The sequence below is a fragment of the Gekko japonicus genome, unplaced genomic scaffold (assembly GCF_001447785.1).
Source record: "Gekko japonicus isolate JY-2015 unplaced genomic scaffold, Gekko_japonicus_V1.1 scaffold318, whole genome shotgun sequence".
In the NCBI taxonomy this organism is placed as follows: Eukaryota; Metazoa; Chordata; class Lepidosauria; order Squamata; family Gekkonidae; genus Gekko; species Gekko japonicus.
Genome location: NW_015167541.1, coordinates 696,132 through 714,266, shown reverse-complemented (window position 1 = coordinate 714,266; position 18,135 = coordinate 696,132). Strand labels below are relative to the sequence as shown.

At 39.3% G+C, this 18,135-nt stretch overlaps 1 protein-coding gene across 1 annotated transcript in view; it reads left to right on the top strand.

Moving 5' to 3' along the window:
- Positions 1 to 18,135, top strand: part of FCHO2 (FCH domain only 2) — a 106,353-nt gene that overhangs the window by 41,426 nt on the left and 46,792 nt on the right. The window contains exons 9-11 of the mRNA XM_015413588.1: positions 8,064 to 8,108; positions 9,401 to 9,473; positions 11,973 to 11,997. Coding sequence (XP_015269074.1) covers positions 8,064 to 8,108; positions 9,401 to 9,473; positions 11,973 to 11,997 — 143 coding nt within the window. The remainder of the gene's footprint in view (positions 1 to 8,063; positions 8,109 to 9,400; positions 9,474 to 11,972; positions 11,998 to 18,135) is intronic.

Here is an 18,135-nt window from a genome sequence, read left to right as displayed (position 1 = left end):
GTCTTCAAAACAAAAACACCAAATTCCAATTCCTTTTAACCTATAACATCATACCCAACACCCATATCTTCACAACCTTAACTCAAAATCCTACTTTTTATAACATCTACAAATTTCATTTAGCAATTATTTTTAAAGAAAAATCAGGTAGCAGCTTCAAGTTCATACCACCCTTGCAACCATCTTTTTATATTCCGCAATAGACCTCTATAAACCAGGGAATATTTTTAAGTGACACTAATAGTCAGCCATCATAACAAAAACACTAAATTCCAGTTCCTTTTTATCTTGATTTCTTGCATTTTCTTCCAGATGACGCAAATTCTTGTACTCCTGTAAAGTATATTCCATTTCTTTTTCCACATTTTCTTTTTCATGTATATTTGATTGTTTGAGCTTATTTGGTTTCCTTTCTCCTTTTTCCAATTTTTTTCTTTTTGTCCCTCTCTTCTTTTTCCTTCTAAAGTGATCTAGCAAACCTTTCTTCCCTCCTCGTAATTTCAACTTTCCTTGGAGTTCCAGCTCCCCCTTGGGGGTTTCCTCCTTCTGAGTCTCCTCTTCTGTGCTTAGTGGTTGAGTAGCCTCTACGTCTCTTTCCTGTTCCGTTCTCTTTATTTCAGCCTGTTGCGGTCCTTGTATTTGCTCGTTATTAATCTCCGCTTCCAAAATTAAACTTTGCAGGTTTTTAAATACATTTTCTAAAGCCAGTTTGTGGATTAAGTTCACTTCTTTTAACAGCGATTCTTGTATTTACTCCCACATGGGATCGCAACTTTTAGTCTCTTGGTCTAACTTCTCATTAGCGTCTAGCGCCTCCATTTTTTCTTTCCGTCCTCTCTCCAACACCTCAACACAGATAAACTTTAAGCATGTTTATATTTGCATTTTTCTAGGGTTTTACTTTGCACCATTTAAGTATAATATGTAGTAATCCATGGCAAAAAATTGTCTCTCTTACCCCCTTCTCGCCTCTTCCGGTTTCCTTGTTTTTCCCCGCAAATCCTCACGGCCATTTGTCCATACAGTAAGGGAAATTCACGGAGGTATAACAATCCACTCTCTTCTTTTAAGCAGAGTCTGCAACTTCTTTTCAATGTGAAGTGTCCTCAAAACAAAACTAAACAAATTTAAAAACGCCGGGTGGCTGCGTCTTGGAAGAGCATGGGAGCCATGATCTTCCCCTTCCACGCTCCCGCTTCGGGGCATTACTGGTCACCCCCCCGCTTTGCCGAATCGCGGGAGGGGCCAGCAACAAAGCCCCCTGCCCCAGCGCTCTGTCAGAGAGCACCGGTCGAGCTCTCCCAATGCTGGGAGGCTCAAAAAAGAGTGCTGGTGGGTCGAGACGGGACGGAGCGAAACGAACGCTCCCCCGCTCGTCGAAGCGCCGTACCGGAAATCTTTCGCTATGATCTAATTTGTGTCTGCCAAATGTCTCAAGTTTTCTAAAAAAGGAATGCAGGAGATACATTTATGTTGTGCAGATGAGTCATGAAATTTACATAGCATTGTATTTGTTTGCTGGAAAATAAACCTAAAAATCTTCTAGATCTGCTTTTGTCTTTTATTTTAATTCTCAAAATGAGTAGTAACCTGGTTTTGCACTCCTTTTCTGTCCCCCATGCCATTTATTTTATATTTTACTAGCCTGATACCCATACTTCGCTACCGTATTTAACTTCCGTAAATCCAGTTATAATACTGATGATGTAAAGTTTGATATGTAACATTTGCTGTAGGAATTCTAATGGAGAAGATTGTAGTGTAAAAAATGAAGTGAGTCATACATACTTTTTTTTCTCTACTGAAGGACCTCTCTGTAGACTGCTGGGACGGACTCTCTCATGGCTTTAAGCACCCTGCAGCCGCTGCTGCACCTGACAGACAACCGCTTGCTAGGTGTTGGAGGTGGGGGGAGTGTGTTGGAAGCCATCAGAGAGGCTAGGCCACCAGCATCGCTGCGCTGATCCTGCTGGGGTGACGTCCCTGATGGATGAAAGTACCCTGGTCCTGCTCCTACACCTGACAGACATCCGCCTAAGGGCTAAGGAAATCTTTCTGAGCAAACCTCCCTGGCGGCTGTAAGCATCCCACCTCCTCTCCTATACCTGACAGGCAGCTGCCTGTGCAGTGTAGGAGGGGGAGGGGGGGAGTATTAGAAACGACTGTGGAGGCTGGGCTGGCAGGATCACTAAGGCGTTACTGCTGGGGCAGTAACTCCCTCGTGGCTTTAAGCACCCTGCAACTGCTGCTGCACCTGATAGACAACTGCCTGTCAGGTGTAGGAGGGGGGAGCATGTTTGAAGCCATAGGGAGGCTGGGCCAGCAGCTTTGCTTCACCTCACAGGCAGTTGGCCACTCCTGATTTCCTCAACTGTCATTAGCTCTCTGTAGTCCCCTGTAACTGGGGTTTTTTTTTACCTCAGAACACTGAGCTCTGCAGCTGACCAGTCAGAGACTGGGGGGTGCAAGGAGGCAGTAACCTGGCAGCTGCATAGGAATCAGTGGGGGGAGCACATTTTACCCCTTTTGACCCACTTAGGGGTTGAATTTCTAAAAGTCCCTTCTTAGTGAGCATCTATGGCACGGTAGGAGCACTCTTCCCGAATTTGGAGTTTCTAGGTACACTGGTTTGGCCTGGGCATTGATTTTATGGTGAGGGGACTTTCTTTTATATATATAGATTTTACTTACTTTATAGTCTGCCTTTCTCACTGATTACAATGGCAGATTTCTCTGTCTCTCTCTTTTATTTATATATATCTCCAATAAACAATGTAATAGGACTAGGATGACAGCAAACAATGCAAGCAGAAATCTGTCTAAGGCATAGCATATGTTAAACAATGCAGAAGGTGGAAGACTGCAATAAAAGCAAGTTTATACATATAACAAACATTGCAAAAACTACAATCCTATTCCCTTAAAAAGCAACCCCTTGGACTGCTTCATTATATGCAATTTAAATCCCTTTATAAAAATGCCCCCCAAACATTTCTGCTTTGCACTATGGAAATACACAAGTTAGGAGCCACAGCAGAAAAGATACAACAGAAAAGGTACATTTGCAGCATGACAACCTCTGTAGGCTTTGTTTAGATGAGTGAAGCTGTCATGGTGGAGCATAGCAGGAGAGGCTGTTCTGCAGGTGTGTGGGTCCAAGGCCATTAAGGCTTTGTAGGTAATAACGAATCCTTTAAACTTGAACCTAGTAACTGAGTGGTAACCAATAGAGTGACTGTAGAAATGGGTGTTATATGTGCATTCCTCCTACCTCCAAATAGTAGGAACTTTGTGGTATTCTGTACCAGCTGGAGTTTCCAAGTTGATTTTAAGAATAGACCCATGTGAAGTCATTACTGTAGTCTAGCTTCACGGTTACCATAGGTGGATCTATGTTGCCATATTAGCCAGGTGAAGGTTCAGTGCTAATCTTCCAGCCTAAGTGGGATGAAAGAAAGCATTTTTGCAGCTGCATTAACCTACTTCTCTAGTGATAATACTGGGTCCACTCTAACACTAGACTCTTAACTGAGTCAGTGAATGTGGGCAGTATAATGTCCTTCACAACTTCAGCCTTACCAGCCAGCATCACCACCATCTTACCAGGATTCAGTTTTAGCTTGTTCATCCTTAGTCTGCAGCAGTTGTTTAGGGTTTTGTCCCCTGGAGAGAAAGAGCAACCTGTCCTTCCTTTTCCTGAAATGTATTTGCAGTGCTTTTTGATCACATGTAGTCCACGTATGCAAAGAGCAACACAAAAACTGATTGTGATCTACTTATGAATAATTCACAGTACAATTTAAAACACAAGTAATCTTTGATTCCCTTATACATTAAGAAGTGATCTAATCTTACAGCACCCTATGTATTGGCCAACCATAGCATAGCAGCCCCAAAGTCTAAATCCAAGGCTCTTTAGAAACTCTCTCGAGTTCTGTGGTTGACAATATGAGTGAAGATGGCCCTTTAGGTACTCAGAACCAAATGGCATGGTACTGGCTGTGACAACAAAAATTTTTTAAAAACAAAAACTTTATACAAATGGTGTTAGCTTTGATAAAACCTAAAAGGAGAAATAAAATGGAACAAGAGTTTTGTGCACTTGGCGTATTTTGTATTTATTTCCTGTGTAATGGACAGAATTTGATTCTGTGATATGCAGTGATACTAAGGCCGGTTAACAATCATAGTAAATATGTATAAATGGAATATTCTCATTCCAGTCTTCAGAGGCTTAGTAAATTTGCTCTGCAGAGATGTGGACATGTCTGAATGTGGCAATAGAGTATCTGGCGGGTTTTGTTTTCATTTATAATTTATCAGTCAGTGTAAACATTACTGTTACAGAATACTAAAGAATAGCAGTGCATTTTTTCCAGTTTTTCAATTTGAAATTTTTTTTGTTGATAATTAACGTGAAATGGCATCAGATGTTAGTAAGAAAAAGATTGCTTGTATGTTTGTACACACAAAATTGACCTTTGTGATCCAGCTCTACATCTAAGCACTAAGAGCAATCATTTGTTTTGACAGCAGAATTAATTGAGGCTAAAACAGTTGAAATTCCACTTGTATCAAGCTGTTCATTAGGAATTGCTCTCTGGCTTTAGTGCTGTCAGAAAAATAACCTGTCTTGCTATGATTAAATAGCAGATTGATGGTCGGTCCACTGCATTTGAGAGAGAGGTTGAATAAACTTTCTACTGCGGAAACAATTCAGAAGTGCCACGCTGCAAGGGGGGTCAGAATGTGCATTGATATCCAGCTGAGCTGTCAACTGGCACTGAGCCAGACACGCAAAGCTTTGCCATTTTAAAGCAGCATGTGAGGCATATGCAGTTTTGAAAAAATTGTCCTCCTTTCATGCGTGATTTAATGCCGGAGGCAGGAAACCCCTTTTGTTTTCCTCTAAAACCAAGCATACTGTCTGCTATAATATTTGTAACTAAACGTAGCTTTAGTACTGATGTGAATTTGAGCTACTTTTGAAAAGCTTGCATGTAATTTTATTGATTTTGCTGTAATAAAATTATCTTTTTCTGGTATATTCATCGGATGTTCTGTGTGAGTTTCATACTCATTTAAAAAGTACATTACATTGTAACAATTATTTTACAATACAGCAGGCATTTTCAGTGAACACTCTTGTCCCTCTGTTCCTAGTAACATACAAAGCCAGTATGTATTCTCATTGTTTTTAAGAAAAAGTAATTTCAGTTGCAAAAGCATCTTTGTCAAGAGTGGCCTATCTCTTCCTCAGAGTACCCACTAGTTGACTGATCATGACACTCTTCTGTAACTGTTCATGAGATGCTCAAGGCCATTAGTGCCATTTCACCAATTAATTAGGTGGCTGGTGACTGAATTGTAAAAAGTCTGTCATCCCTCTTGAGAGAGAATTAATCACAAAGCTGTTACATCACTTAAAATCATTTATCTTGGAGTTAAAACCTGAAGTTGAGTGAAAATGGAATTGGGTGTATTGCTATATTTGGTAGGGTTTCTTTGACATAATGTCCTTTCTCATTGAACTGAATTGTCTTCTGAAAAGTTGTGTCAGACTTGTTTAAAGTCCAGTAGCACCTTAGAGACCAACAGGATTTTTGGGATATAAGCTTTCAAGAGTCAACACTTCCTTTATCAGATACTAGTAGGAGATCTGTCTTTGTATCCCAATCAGAAGGTGGGAGGGGTTAATTTTCTGTAGGATGTGGTAATGTACTGTATGTATATATGTTGTATTTTGTATTATATCCTATTTGCTTATGACTTATGGGTCTATGAGCAATAAAATGAATGGATGTAAATGTATGTAGGATGTGGTAGCACAGAGTTCTGACTTTTAGTTCTTTCCTGTTTTGTTTCATTTGTACGTCTGCTAGAAGTCCGGCATTGATTGTAATGTACCATACATGAAGATAATATAATCTCTTTGGGCTCTCTGTGCCTTAATATAGACTATTTAGTTGTGTCCCCATTTACAGTTGGCAATGTGAGAAGTTCTGCCTGTCAATGACAACAGTTCTCTTTTTTGATATACCTAGGTTCTTGTGGAGGGATGAATGTACAGGAGGAATGTGACTTAACAATCAAATGAATTTTGAGTGTGGAGATTTAGAAACCAATTTTGAATTGTGTAGGCTAGAATGTGCATGTACTCCAGCATACCCAGCTAAGAACTGGATATAGTGGGTCTCAATTTGTAAGCAGCACAGGCTTTTACCTTTAGGGAGATAAAAAATGAAAATGTACAGCAATTAGGTCTATTGTTCTAATATATCATATATAGGGATTATTGTTACAAATGTGCCTTTGCAGATAAACTGCATTGCTGTACTATGTCCTCTGAATGGTTTCTAGTTCACAAAAGCTGAAACCTTTTAGGGGCTGCTGCAAGACTCCTATTTGTGCTATAGTAGTCTAGCATGGTTGCCCCTCTGCAGCTTACTCCCACTTGTATTCAGAATCAAGTTACTTCAGTGGACTGTTCAATAGTAATAGCAGAAAAGGAAGGGCAAACAAATCAAACAAGCTATTTGGAATTGGTAGAATATAAAATACAAATATTCATATTCAATAACAGCTACTGTTCTTTACAATACAAACAAGCTTTCATATTTTGCTGCTAATATATTTGAAAGACAAGCAGTTAAAATGCCAGGCATATTCAGTTCAAGTATGTCAAGCTGTGTGAGTTTTTTGTACTCTGATATTATACCCAAATATCATATTGGAATATAAGAATTACCTTTTGGAGTTCTGTTAATCTTGTAATTACTGTGCACAAATATAACAGTGGATTTATAGATTTTAAAAGCTGAAGCTGATTACTGTCTCTGCTTCCTAAAATTAGAAGTGATTATAAAATATAGTTTTCTATGTACAGACAAAAAACTGTCTTAAGCCTGTTTTACAGCTTATTAAATGTAGCTGAAGTATGCATTTCAGTTGATGCTACTGACTCTTCTATGCAGTAACAGACCTGTACTTTGACTAGTCCAAATTAGAGTTAAACTAGATGTTATGGCAATGCCATTTCACAGAAGAATGTGGCCACTTAAAAAGTGCTGCGAGGGCCCTATCCTTATTGGAGATGGCAGCAACCAGGCGATCTTGCCTCTTTCCCCCTCTCTCCCCCATAACATCTTGTTTGGCCCTTAGTTACAGGTGTGAGGAGGAGACTGTTTTAAGTCAAGCATTTGAAAAGTCCTTTTTGTCAGGCCATACTTAGCTAGAGTAGCATAGAGGCTAAGAAAGGCAGCTGTGAGCCACAAAGTCCCTGACTTCGCTTTAGTTATGTATATTGAGTGACATTAGGAAGACAGTATCTTTCAGCCTGTGTTCCCCATCTGCAGAAGAAGGTGGTGATAGTATGGACTCAACCTATGGGATTATAAGGATTTCTGAGGACCTAGATCCAAATGTTCTTTAGTGTAAGTATAAGGCATATAGACATACATAATTTCCATGTATCTCCCATTCAAGGTGCAGGAGAGTTCCCCAGCTCCCAGCTGGATAATGCTGGCTGCACTGCATATGGACAGTATCTTAGAAAAGCAGGAGTCCATCTATTATGGCTGACTTTTGTAGCTAGCCAAAACTTGCACTTGCCACCAACCCTGCTCATCCCCCATCTAGGGGGAGGGGCACAGTCTTTCCCTTGATGATGCATGAGTCTTTAGGGGCATAGTAGGAAGTGCTGAGAGCTTCGATCTTTTCCAAATGCCTCTGAAAGTTCAATGTAGTCTCAGAGATGAGACCCTGCCCTTCTCCTCAGCCAGGAGAAGGTCAGGGGTTCTTCATGCCGACCTTCTCTTGCCAGATTGAGAGATATGCTTACCAGGGGCAGTATGGTGAGTGCATTCATGTCTCTAAGATAATTGCCATCCATGTTTTCTGTGAGTATAATAAAATCAATTTTTTTGGGGGGGGGGGAATTGTCTTATTGATCATGGGCACATTTTTTAATTCAAATATTTTCAGTTGGTTAATTAAATGCTGTGGGCCTAAGTATTCAGGAATTCCTAAGAGAAGTAATTGCCTTGTTTTTCATGTTTTTAAAGGTCTTATTGAATTTGAAGAATGCAATACAGCCAGTGCAGTTGAAGGTGAGTTTCTTTTGCATTTTAAGAATGACATAAAAATATATGTCTCATTATTTCTAGCTTGATTTTTAAATAATGCCTGTAATGTTAAGTTCTAAAAATGTTAGGTGACTTGTATTCTTCAAGTTCAGATGAAAGGAACATATATGTGCTTCTGATACAACAGAAGGAGAAGAATATCTGGTGGTGTTTCTACCATGAGCTGGAGTTTATTTCATGTATGTATGCATTTCCCATCACAGAAGCGATAGGCAAATTTGTTTGTTTAGTAATTTCTCTCCTGACTAAAGATTTTTTTAAAAAAATTATTTGTATTTACTTCATTTACACCTTGCTTTTTTCCCAGTGGGGACCCAAAGTGACATACATCATTGCCATTTTATCTTCACAAAAACTGTGTAAAGTAGCTTAGAATAACAATATGTGACTGTCTTGATCTCCCAGATTCTAGTCTGATACTCTAACCACTGCACAGCACAGGCAGTAATTTAATTTAATACAATAATTTAAGCAATAATTCAAAAACTATTAATTAAAACATAATAGCTTTCCTGCTGGCTTTTTCTGTTTGTTCAACTTTATAGGCACATTGGCACCTCTATTGTAAACATCTTGCTGTTCTCAATGGCACTGAAAGCGTTTCTAGATGAAACTAAATATCTCAGTCCTTGCCATTCTGACTTCATGGCTGGTTTAGGGACAGAAGCTTGCCTAATCACACAAATAAAGAAAATGAGACACTTGATTCCCCCCCCCCTTCAGCTTTTAATACTATCATTAGGCTGAGATCAAGGGAACAGCTTTGCAGTGGTTCTGTTCTTACCTGTCAGGGTCCAGAAAATGAGAATAAAGCTTAAAGTTTACTCATACTCCAGATACGTTTTAATGTTTACTCAAAGAGAGAAATTATAGGGAGACTTGAGGTAAGGTATCATCAATTTGCAGCAACATTTTTTTCTGCTCTTCATTTACTACACCATATGGCATAGTGGAAAACTTAGACAGATAGTTGTAATGATTAAGGATGGCAAATGGAACCTTGGTCTAGAAAATGTGGAAATATTAATGGTCCAATTTGATTGGCAGTTTTCTTAAAGAGTATATTTATATCAATCATGGCTAGATTTGTTTCCATCTGTGATAGTTCAGTATTACTATTTATACATGGTGGTGGATGAACAGGCCCTTGTATGTACAGAACTTGCATATTGAGGACCTGTAACCTGTGTACTGGAAATTCAGAACTGGGTTAAAGTTAAATACCTTATTCTAACAATGAAGTATTTTCTTCACAGGGATAAAGCCAAAAAAAAGAAAGCCTTTTGGATTACCAGGGATTATAAAGAAGGAAAAAGATACAGAATCTGTGTAAGTTGTTTCTTAACTTTTTCGAACTTCTCGAAAACCATGTAAAAGTTTTTCAGAAGCATAATATGCTAGAAGCAGTGTTTGGAATCTGTTGACATCTAGATCCAAACTGCTGGAAGAAAATTTGTTTGGTTGATTGTGATGCTTAGCTTGATTTCTTGCTAATCTTAATCTAATTTGGATGCCAGATTAAAGGTGAATATAGTGCTTGAAGTGTCATAAGCATTCTCTTGGTTCTGCTTCATTAGTCAGATTACTCTTCTTACTGAGATGGACAGGATTCTTTGGATTGTGAAAGCCACTATGTCTAAAACAGGTTATTTTCCTTTCAGATGCTTAAATCTTTCAAGATGTTCTGGATTCCTTTGGTCAGGAATGATTATACTGTCTTGTCTTGTAGCGGAGAATTTTCCTAAACCCTTAAGGAGGCAATAGTAATTTATTTATGTACACTGCATATATAGTCTGCATTTCTCGCAAAGACTCAAGACCATTTTATTTTTTAAAAAAAATCTTCCTTGGCAAAGGATGGCCTGGCCAGTTAGAGGCCTGTGTCACATTTTCTGTTTTTAGGCAAGGTGATTAAGCAGGTGGTAGCAGAGCAACTCCAGGCTTGTCTGAATGTCTTTGACCCATTTCAATCTGGCTTTTAGGCCTTATTGTGGAATGGACAGCATTAATTGTGATGGTAAATGATGTCAGATTACAGAAATATTCTTGTATGTATATCTTGAATATACAGTTTATTCTCATTGTTTGTTTTTAAGATCTACCATTTACCTCTGATACTGTAAACCATTCCATTTTATTAGGGGTTGGAGAAGGGATAGAAGCTACAAGTATGACTCTCTGGTTATCTTTCTTTGTCAAATAGGAAGCTCTAGCATGCAGAATCAGTTGCCTGGCCACTAATTATGGTGTCCATTCCGTCACCTGTGTTTAATATTAATATCAAATTAGATTACCCAGCACTCTGGGGCTGAGTGTTATCAGAGAGCCAGTGTAATGTAGCAGTTAGATTGTTGGACGAGGAGAGACCCAGGTTCAAATCCCCACTTTGCCATGGAGCTCACTAGGTGACCTGGGGCCAGTCATTCACTCTCAGCCTAACCTACCTCAGAGTGGTTGATGTGAGGCTAAAATGTGGGAGGAGGAAGGGAATGACATTTTAAGCCACTTTGAGTCTCCGCTGGGAAGAATTTTTTGTTGTTCAGTCGCACAGTCGAGTCCGACTCTTTGCGACCCCATGGACCAGATCCCGCCAGGCCCTCCTGTCTTCCGCCGTCCTCTGAAGTTTGCTCAGTTTCATGTTCGTTGCATCGATGACACTGTCTAACCATCTCATCCTTTGCCGTCCCCGTCTTCTTTGATCTTCAGTCTTTCCCAGCATCAGGGTTTTCTCCAGTGAGTGCTCCCTTCTCATTGGGCGGCCAAAGTATTTGAGTTTCAGTTTCATTATCTGGCCTTCCAGGGAACAGTCAGGGTTGATTTCTTTTAGGATTGTCTGATTTGATCTTCTTGCAGTCCAAGGGACTCTCAAGAGTCTTCTCCAGCACCATAGTTCAAAAGAATATTGACATAAATATGCTGGTAACACTCAGGTCTATATTTCATTAACTAAGCTCCCAGTTACAACACGCTCCATCTTAAACCACTGTCTGTCTGCAGCAGAACAGGTATCAAACCAGACATTACATTTTTTTTAACAAGCAGGAAGAATTCCCCCAACCCACCCCAACTCATTTTCCCTGCAGGGACTGAATTCAGATCATGACCATGGGGAGGAGAAGCTTCAGTGTCTCCCTCCTCTGTGCTGTTGTCTTGACCTGAACTGGGCCCCTGTGGCACTTGAAAAATTAGCTCCTGCAACTGCCATCTGACTGTGGGGAAAGTTAGTCATGTCAGGGGAACCCAGGCCCAATTCATTATAAAAAGGTAACTTCTCCCTCTGAGGCAGAGGACATCTTGGGTGATTCCCACCATCCACTCAAGGAGGCAGGAACAACTTTTTCTCCCTTCCTATCTTGCTGTGGGAGTCACCCACCCTTCAGTTCTGTTCCTGCCTCACAGGGAGAGCAGTTGAGAGCAGGCTGTTCTGCATCCACTCTAATTTCTTTTCTATTTCTTTATAACTTTATACATTGCCTGTTCTATTTAGACTAGTTTAACTGCTTTCTGAGTTGCCGGAAAATAATGCAATTGAAGGGAATTTCTACAGTGCATAAATACAGACTGTTTATATCCAAAGTGTTCATATCTATTAATGAATTTGTATTTTACACAGTTCAGAACCTAGGATGTTTTAGTGAATTATTTTGGCTGGATAAAAAATTGTCAGCATTAATGTATATGGTTTTATACAGCGATTTTGAAGGAGTATAGGAAGCAGTTGTAGCTTAAGAGGTAATATATTTAATAGAAAACCAAGAGAATGTGGCTTTTAGTATATACATTCCATGTTTATACATTATAACACTATAAACTATTTTTTTTTAACAGAGAATGTCCAGATGCAGATTCAGTTGTAAGTAGTCTTACTTTGAATATAGCTAATACCTTTTGTGAACAGTTTTCAGACAAAATTTGTACAGTGATCCTTTTTCATTAATTTCATTCCTAGTGTCCTGTGGTCATTTTAACAATATGCAATTCAAGATGACAAAGGTAGAACTCCCTGCAGTTGAAGCTGAAGAATAGGTTTCCAAAATACTCTGAAAAATTTCCTTGCAGGCAAAGATATTTTCAGTATGTCTGTTAGATGTCCAGTATTCTGAAGACTTTTTGGATCCACTTTACTTTGTTCACTCAGTCTTGTAAAATAAGACTGTTTCATACGAAAGAGTATAAAATAAACTGTAAATATTCATTTTAACTGTATACCATGGATACATGCTGAAGTTGCTCACCCCCACACATCTTTTGAAGAAGTCTGAGCAAATTAAATGTTCATTTTTGTGTGACTATATGCCGAAGGAGCTTATACATTTATCACAGGAATGATCATGCTATTCATCTAATTAATGGCTTTTGACAGTTTCAAGAATAAATCAGTGAAGTGGAACATAATTGGGGTTAACTTACAGTGTTTACTTTTTGACTTGCTTGTTTTGGTGCTCATTGTTTAATTATTACTGAAACAAATTCAAGTGTAAATTTGTTGGCATATTCTTTTCAGCCACACAAAGCAACATATCTTTTTTCTCCTATAAAATAGCTGAGTGTCATACTTCATGTGTAAATGTGATCTTCCTTTCTGCAGCATTTACAAGAATGTCATGTATGGCTTCTCAAACCTCTGGTTTAGAATACAAGCGTATTCTTCACTTTGCGCAGTTTTTAACATAAAGTCATAAATCTGTGATCCCAAATGTGGTGCTCATGGTGTTGTCTGCTGATGGGTTTTCTGGTGGCTATTTGCTGCTACTTCAAAGCATCTTTTCCCCAAAGCAAGGAGCTAGTCCTGGCTTTCAGCCACCTCATTGGAGCAGGAGAACCCAGAAATAACTTCACAGCAGAAAGTTGTTTGGCTTGCAATTGGGCCCAATATCCCATTTTGTGGTGGTGCCTATTTCTTGGTCTCATCATTCTAAAAATGCTCAGAGGCTCAACTAGATTGAGGACCCCGACATAAATTATAATTGAAATTCCCTCCATACCTTCAGCGTATGGGTAAGAACTGTGCTTCAAATTTGTGTTTTTGCTTAATTTTGTTATTTTGATAGGGGGGTTTTGTTCATATTTGAAAGGTAAAAGTACCATGATACACTTTTTCTTTGAAATTGTGTCGTCGTAGAAGCATGTTGTGCTTCTGAAAATCTGCATCTTATAGAGAGAGGTAAAAAGTACTCTCCTCACAAACAATTAATGATTCAGTTTCAGAAACAATAAATACACAGCAACAGTCATAAAAATATAATAACAGAAGAAGTCTGCAATGGCAGTATCATATGGATGCTTCCTAAGCTGGCTTCCCAACTTTCCTGTTGTGTGACGCTATCAGTCCTTTCTAGGAACTGGATTCTGCAAAGAGGGGGCTACCACCACTGTAAAGGTTTCTTGCTTGCAGCCATCCACCTGCAATCAGAAAATGGATGCCTTTGATGGACCATTGGTCTGATCCAGCAGGGCTCTTCTTATGTTCTTATATCTCAAAAAGGACATTGCAAAGCTGGAAAAGTGTGTCAGTGGCCTCACAGACGTTGCAGTGCCTGAGAATGGATCTAAGGTAGTATGATAAGGGGGGAGAAAGTTTGGACTCTCCTCTGATTCCCATAAGCTCAACAGGGCTGGGGAACCTTTTGTATCTGCATCTGGAAAACTGACCCACATACATTCTGTCTTACTAAGTATATGTGAGTGCCAGCCACATCCTTGGATTTCTGATTAAAAAGCAGAATGGTGTGGAGCAGCATAGTATCCATGCATTTGTAGTACACAGTTATCCACAAAGCATGTGCAGTAAGTACACTGTAAATGCAGCCTCTGCCTATGTGGGATACCTTATGCTTGCTAGGACACTGCATAAATGAACCTTAATAACAAAAACTGTTTGGCTGAAACCTTTCCTTGATTTGCAGAAGGATAAATATCTGACTGATAAGCCGTATTAAATCTGTGTGCCGCTGATCATGGTGAACATTTCTCTTGACCCCTGTCCCTGTCATATTCAGAGGCTTGCTGTTAGAACATATAAGAAGCAAAATAAGCTTAACCATGTGGTTTAATTTGAAGGGGAAAGCTGTTTGAAGAGAGGCTGCCAATGGGTGCCCGCTTCTAAATGTGTGCATACCTCATCCTGAGTACTGTATGTCTCAGATGACCCTATGATGCAATCTTTCTACATAGGTAGACTGCCCACTTTTACAGGAACAGTCTTTGTATATGATAGTACAAGCTTTAGTCTTCCTTTCTCAGTCACTAATGATTCACGCCTCATCATTATATATTTAAAGTATGATTTTTCTTCACTGTGCAACATTGAACTTCATTTGCCACACTGTTGACAACTCACTCTCTTTGGAGAGATCCTTTTGAATCTATTCACAATCTGCTTTGATTATCACCATCCTGAATAATATGGTATAATTTGCAAACTTTGCCACTACATTGATCATACTCCCTCCATTCCACATCAGTTATGAACAAATTAAGTAGCAGTGGTCCCTGTACCAAATCCATGTGGAACCCCATTGCTTCCTTTGCTGCCTTCTGAACTGTCCATTTATCCTTGCTCTCTGTTTCCTGTTTAACCAATTTTTAATCCAACTGTTCCACTTCATTGACCAAGTTTAACTTTTCCGTATAGTAGAGAGAACAAGGACTGAGGTGTGTCATGTCATGTTTGCTCTTATGAACGTTTTAGAAGGAATGGCATGAAGAGATCCTAGACTGAATGAGTCAGAGGCAGGAATGTACCTAAGGGTCACTCAACTTGCATTGCATATTGGTCTTGAAAATGGTGAGTTGGATCCAGCCAAACACCAACAGAATGTGTTGGCAGAGGCAGATTATTGTTTATTTTATTATGTTTATAGTCTGCCTTTCTCACTGAGACAGTGAGGTTATACAGTGTAAGTCAATGCAGTCAATAGGATGAGACATACAATAAGCCTTGTATTATTATTATTAGTGTTATCATTATTATTATTATTTACAGCATTTATATCCTACCTTTCTGTTCTTACTAGGACTATGTTTGAGTTTTGTACCATCTAGTTGCTTGCTGTTTATGGCAACGCTATGAATTAATGACCTCTGAAATGTCCTATCATTGACAGCCTTGCTCAGGTCTTGCAGACTTTCTCTGAGTCAAACCATCTCACATTAGATCTTCCTCTTTTACTGCTGCCTTCAACTTTTTGCAGTATTATTATCTTTTCCATTGACTCCTGTCTTCCTTATAGTTTGACCAAAGTATGATAGCCTCATTTTAGTCATTTTAGCTTCTTGGGAGAATTCAGGCTTGAGCGCTAGAGCTAGGATTACAGAAATCTGAAACAAGCTGAGAATGAGACATGATTTTGAATGTGCATTTTCCCCGTGTTCCTCCTCTACTACAGGAGTCATGGAACCTATGTAGACCTGCCACTTTAAAGAGCTACACTGCAGAAGAGGCAGGTTAATTTTGCCAGCTGCTTCTTACAGCCCCCTCTTCTCTGTGGCTTCTTGCCCATGTGTGTCTGGCATTTTCAGGAATAATATTTCTGTGGGTCAGAAACTCCTGGTGGTAAAGGAACATGGGGATAATCAATCTACCATCCACAGAAAGGCTGCTATATCCAAACAACAATTGCTAAAAGAAATGGTTTTTTTAGCTATATGATGAAAATATATACAAAATTATGTCGTTTTAAAATATTTAAAAATTACCACAAAATATTATCATTCTACCACATTTTATATTCACATAAAAGTCAGGGTTACCAGCTGCTTTTACAGTATCACTAGCCACAGCTTTTAAAAAGCCTGTTCTCAAGTTGTGCCAGAAGAAATTTTTGACAATACTTTCATTTAACTTGTGTATGGATTACAAAATAGCATTTGTAGCTTCAATAAGTGTAACTTCAGAAGTCTGGCTGGAGCATAATATGGGAATGCACATTGCCTCTAGCTATTTGTATTTGTTCCACTTTGTTGTCAAGTCCTGTTAAGATAAAATGTTCTATCAACAAGGTCATCTTGAGGTCAAGCATAGCTAAAGCTTCTTGATTTTCAGCAAGCATAGCTATGGTACTGGATACTATGATGCTGATTGTTTTAGAATCAGGTTGTGTTATGAAAACAAAACACAAGTTTGTTTATTCAGAGCACATTTAGACTATTTTTCTCTGAAAATAAAAAATAAAAAATTCATAAAATGGCAGTCATACATAATTAAAAATGGAGTGGCAGTGCCAAAAGCCTCAGTACCATCTTGAGCAACTTATGGAATCTAAACAAAGCCAAAGACTTCCTTTGAGAAGACTATTCCATAAAATAATGACAGCTAGAGTTAGATAGCACTAGAACTATCAGTGATCATCCTGAGTACCCTACAGGAAGAAAGAATCAACTGGTCCAAGAAGCAAAGTTGTTGCATAGCTTGATACTACGAGATACAATACTGCAGGTACATGAGCCCCAGGCCATGACGTTTCATAGTCAGCATTAAACTCAGAAACAAACTAGCAACCAGTGCAGAAATCTCAAAATAGAAATATGTGCCAGGTATTTATCCCCAGCTAGTAAAGAGGCTGCTGCATTTTGCACCAGTTGAAGTTTCTGAATTGTCTTCAAGGACAGCACAATGAAGACTGTGTAACAATAGTCTTGTCTCAGGGTTACTGTTGATTGGATCAGCATGGCCAGATTTACTTGGTCCAAGAAGGTAAAGATGTAATGGACAGAAAGCGCTTTTTGCTGTTCCTTCAACCTGTTTCTCCAGTAAAAAAAAAAGAAAAAGCTTTGTTTAAACCACCCCAGAGTGCTTAACTGTTGGGTGGGTCAACTGTATCAAAGGCTGCTGACATATTCAATAACAGTAGCAGAGGCTTGTAGTTAGAGATTGTTCGCCAGAGCAATTAAAGCTGTCTCACTTCCATAACAAAACCTGAAGCCAGATAGAAATGGATCAAAGGCAGATGAGCCATATCTTCTAGGGTAGAAGTTCTGTCCCACCCCAGTAGGATTCCAGCCTAAATACAAAGAAACCAGTTGTCATCTATGTTGTTCCTTGTGGCCATTTGAATTTCTATCATAACTCTCTTCTGGTCATTTACCTGCTGGTGATCAAGAATACACACCGCACACTTTAGAAACATGATTCATTTGTATTTTGACATTACCCCAGTTAAGTTTGTTGAATCAGTATATGTATGTACAAGGCAGATGGGACTCCTGGGGTCTACCAGCAAATGCTGTTCAGTAGAATGGAATATTTCACCCGATCAAGTGGGGGGGGGGAGCAGCCAACCAGCTGACTAAAGAGAGAGCCTACCTAAATCAGAGTAGGGTTGAGCAAAGTAAACAAAGCAATACAAAGCTGCCTTCCTCAGCCAGGCTCATAGCTACAGAATTAGAAAGATCTAGGCAGGGGTCTTGGGCCCCCTTTATATAGATTGGCCTAAGCCAGCGATACCTTGGAGCCTTGTAAAATTCAACCCCTCTGGCACTATCACAGGAGGTAGAGAGACAGGCCCCTTATAATTTGAGCACTGCAAAACCACTTTAAGTCACAAGAAGATGAATCTTCTAATCTTCTAATCTACAATCAAAGGAAGAGGCAAGGGGAATTGCAGTCAGTGGGGCTGCCATAAAGCAGTTAGCCACTTCCAATGTGCCATTTGATGCTTTGTAAAATAATTGCTTCTTGTGTTTTATAGAAACTTCAAAAAGGAGATCCACAAGTGTTTCAGCTTTTTAAGCTTTTGGGAAATGTTAAATTAGTGAACCAGCACATCTCACTGCAGAGGTTATGCAGAATTCCACATTTTGCTGCTTCTCTGACCATACATATCCAAGCACAACCACTTATCACACCAGGAAGGTTAGAGCTACAGGCTGGTGCTTCCATATTGAAGCTTTGACTATTTCTTTCCTGGATAACCCTCTTTCTGTATGCAACTAATTCCCAAGGGACTTTTTTGACCTCTAGAGAGCTAACATCCATTCATAACTTCCTTAA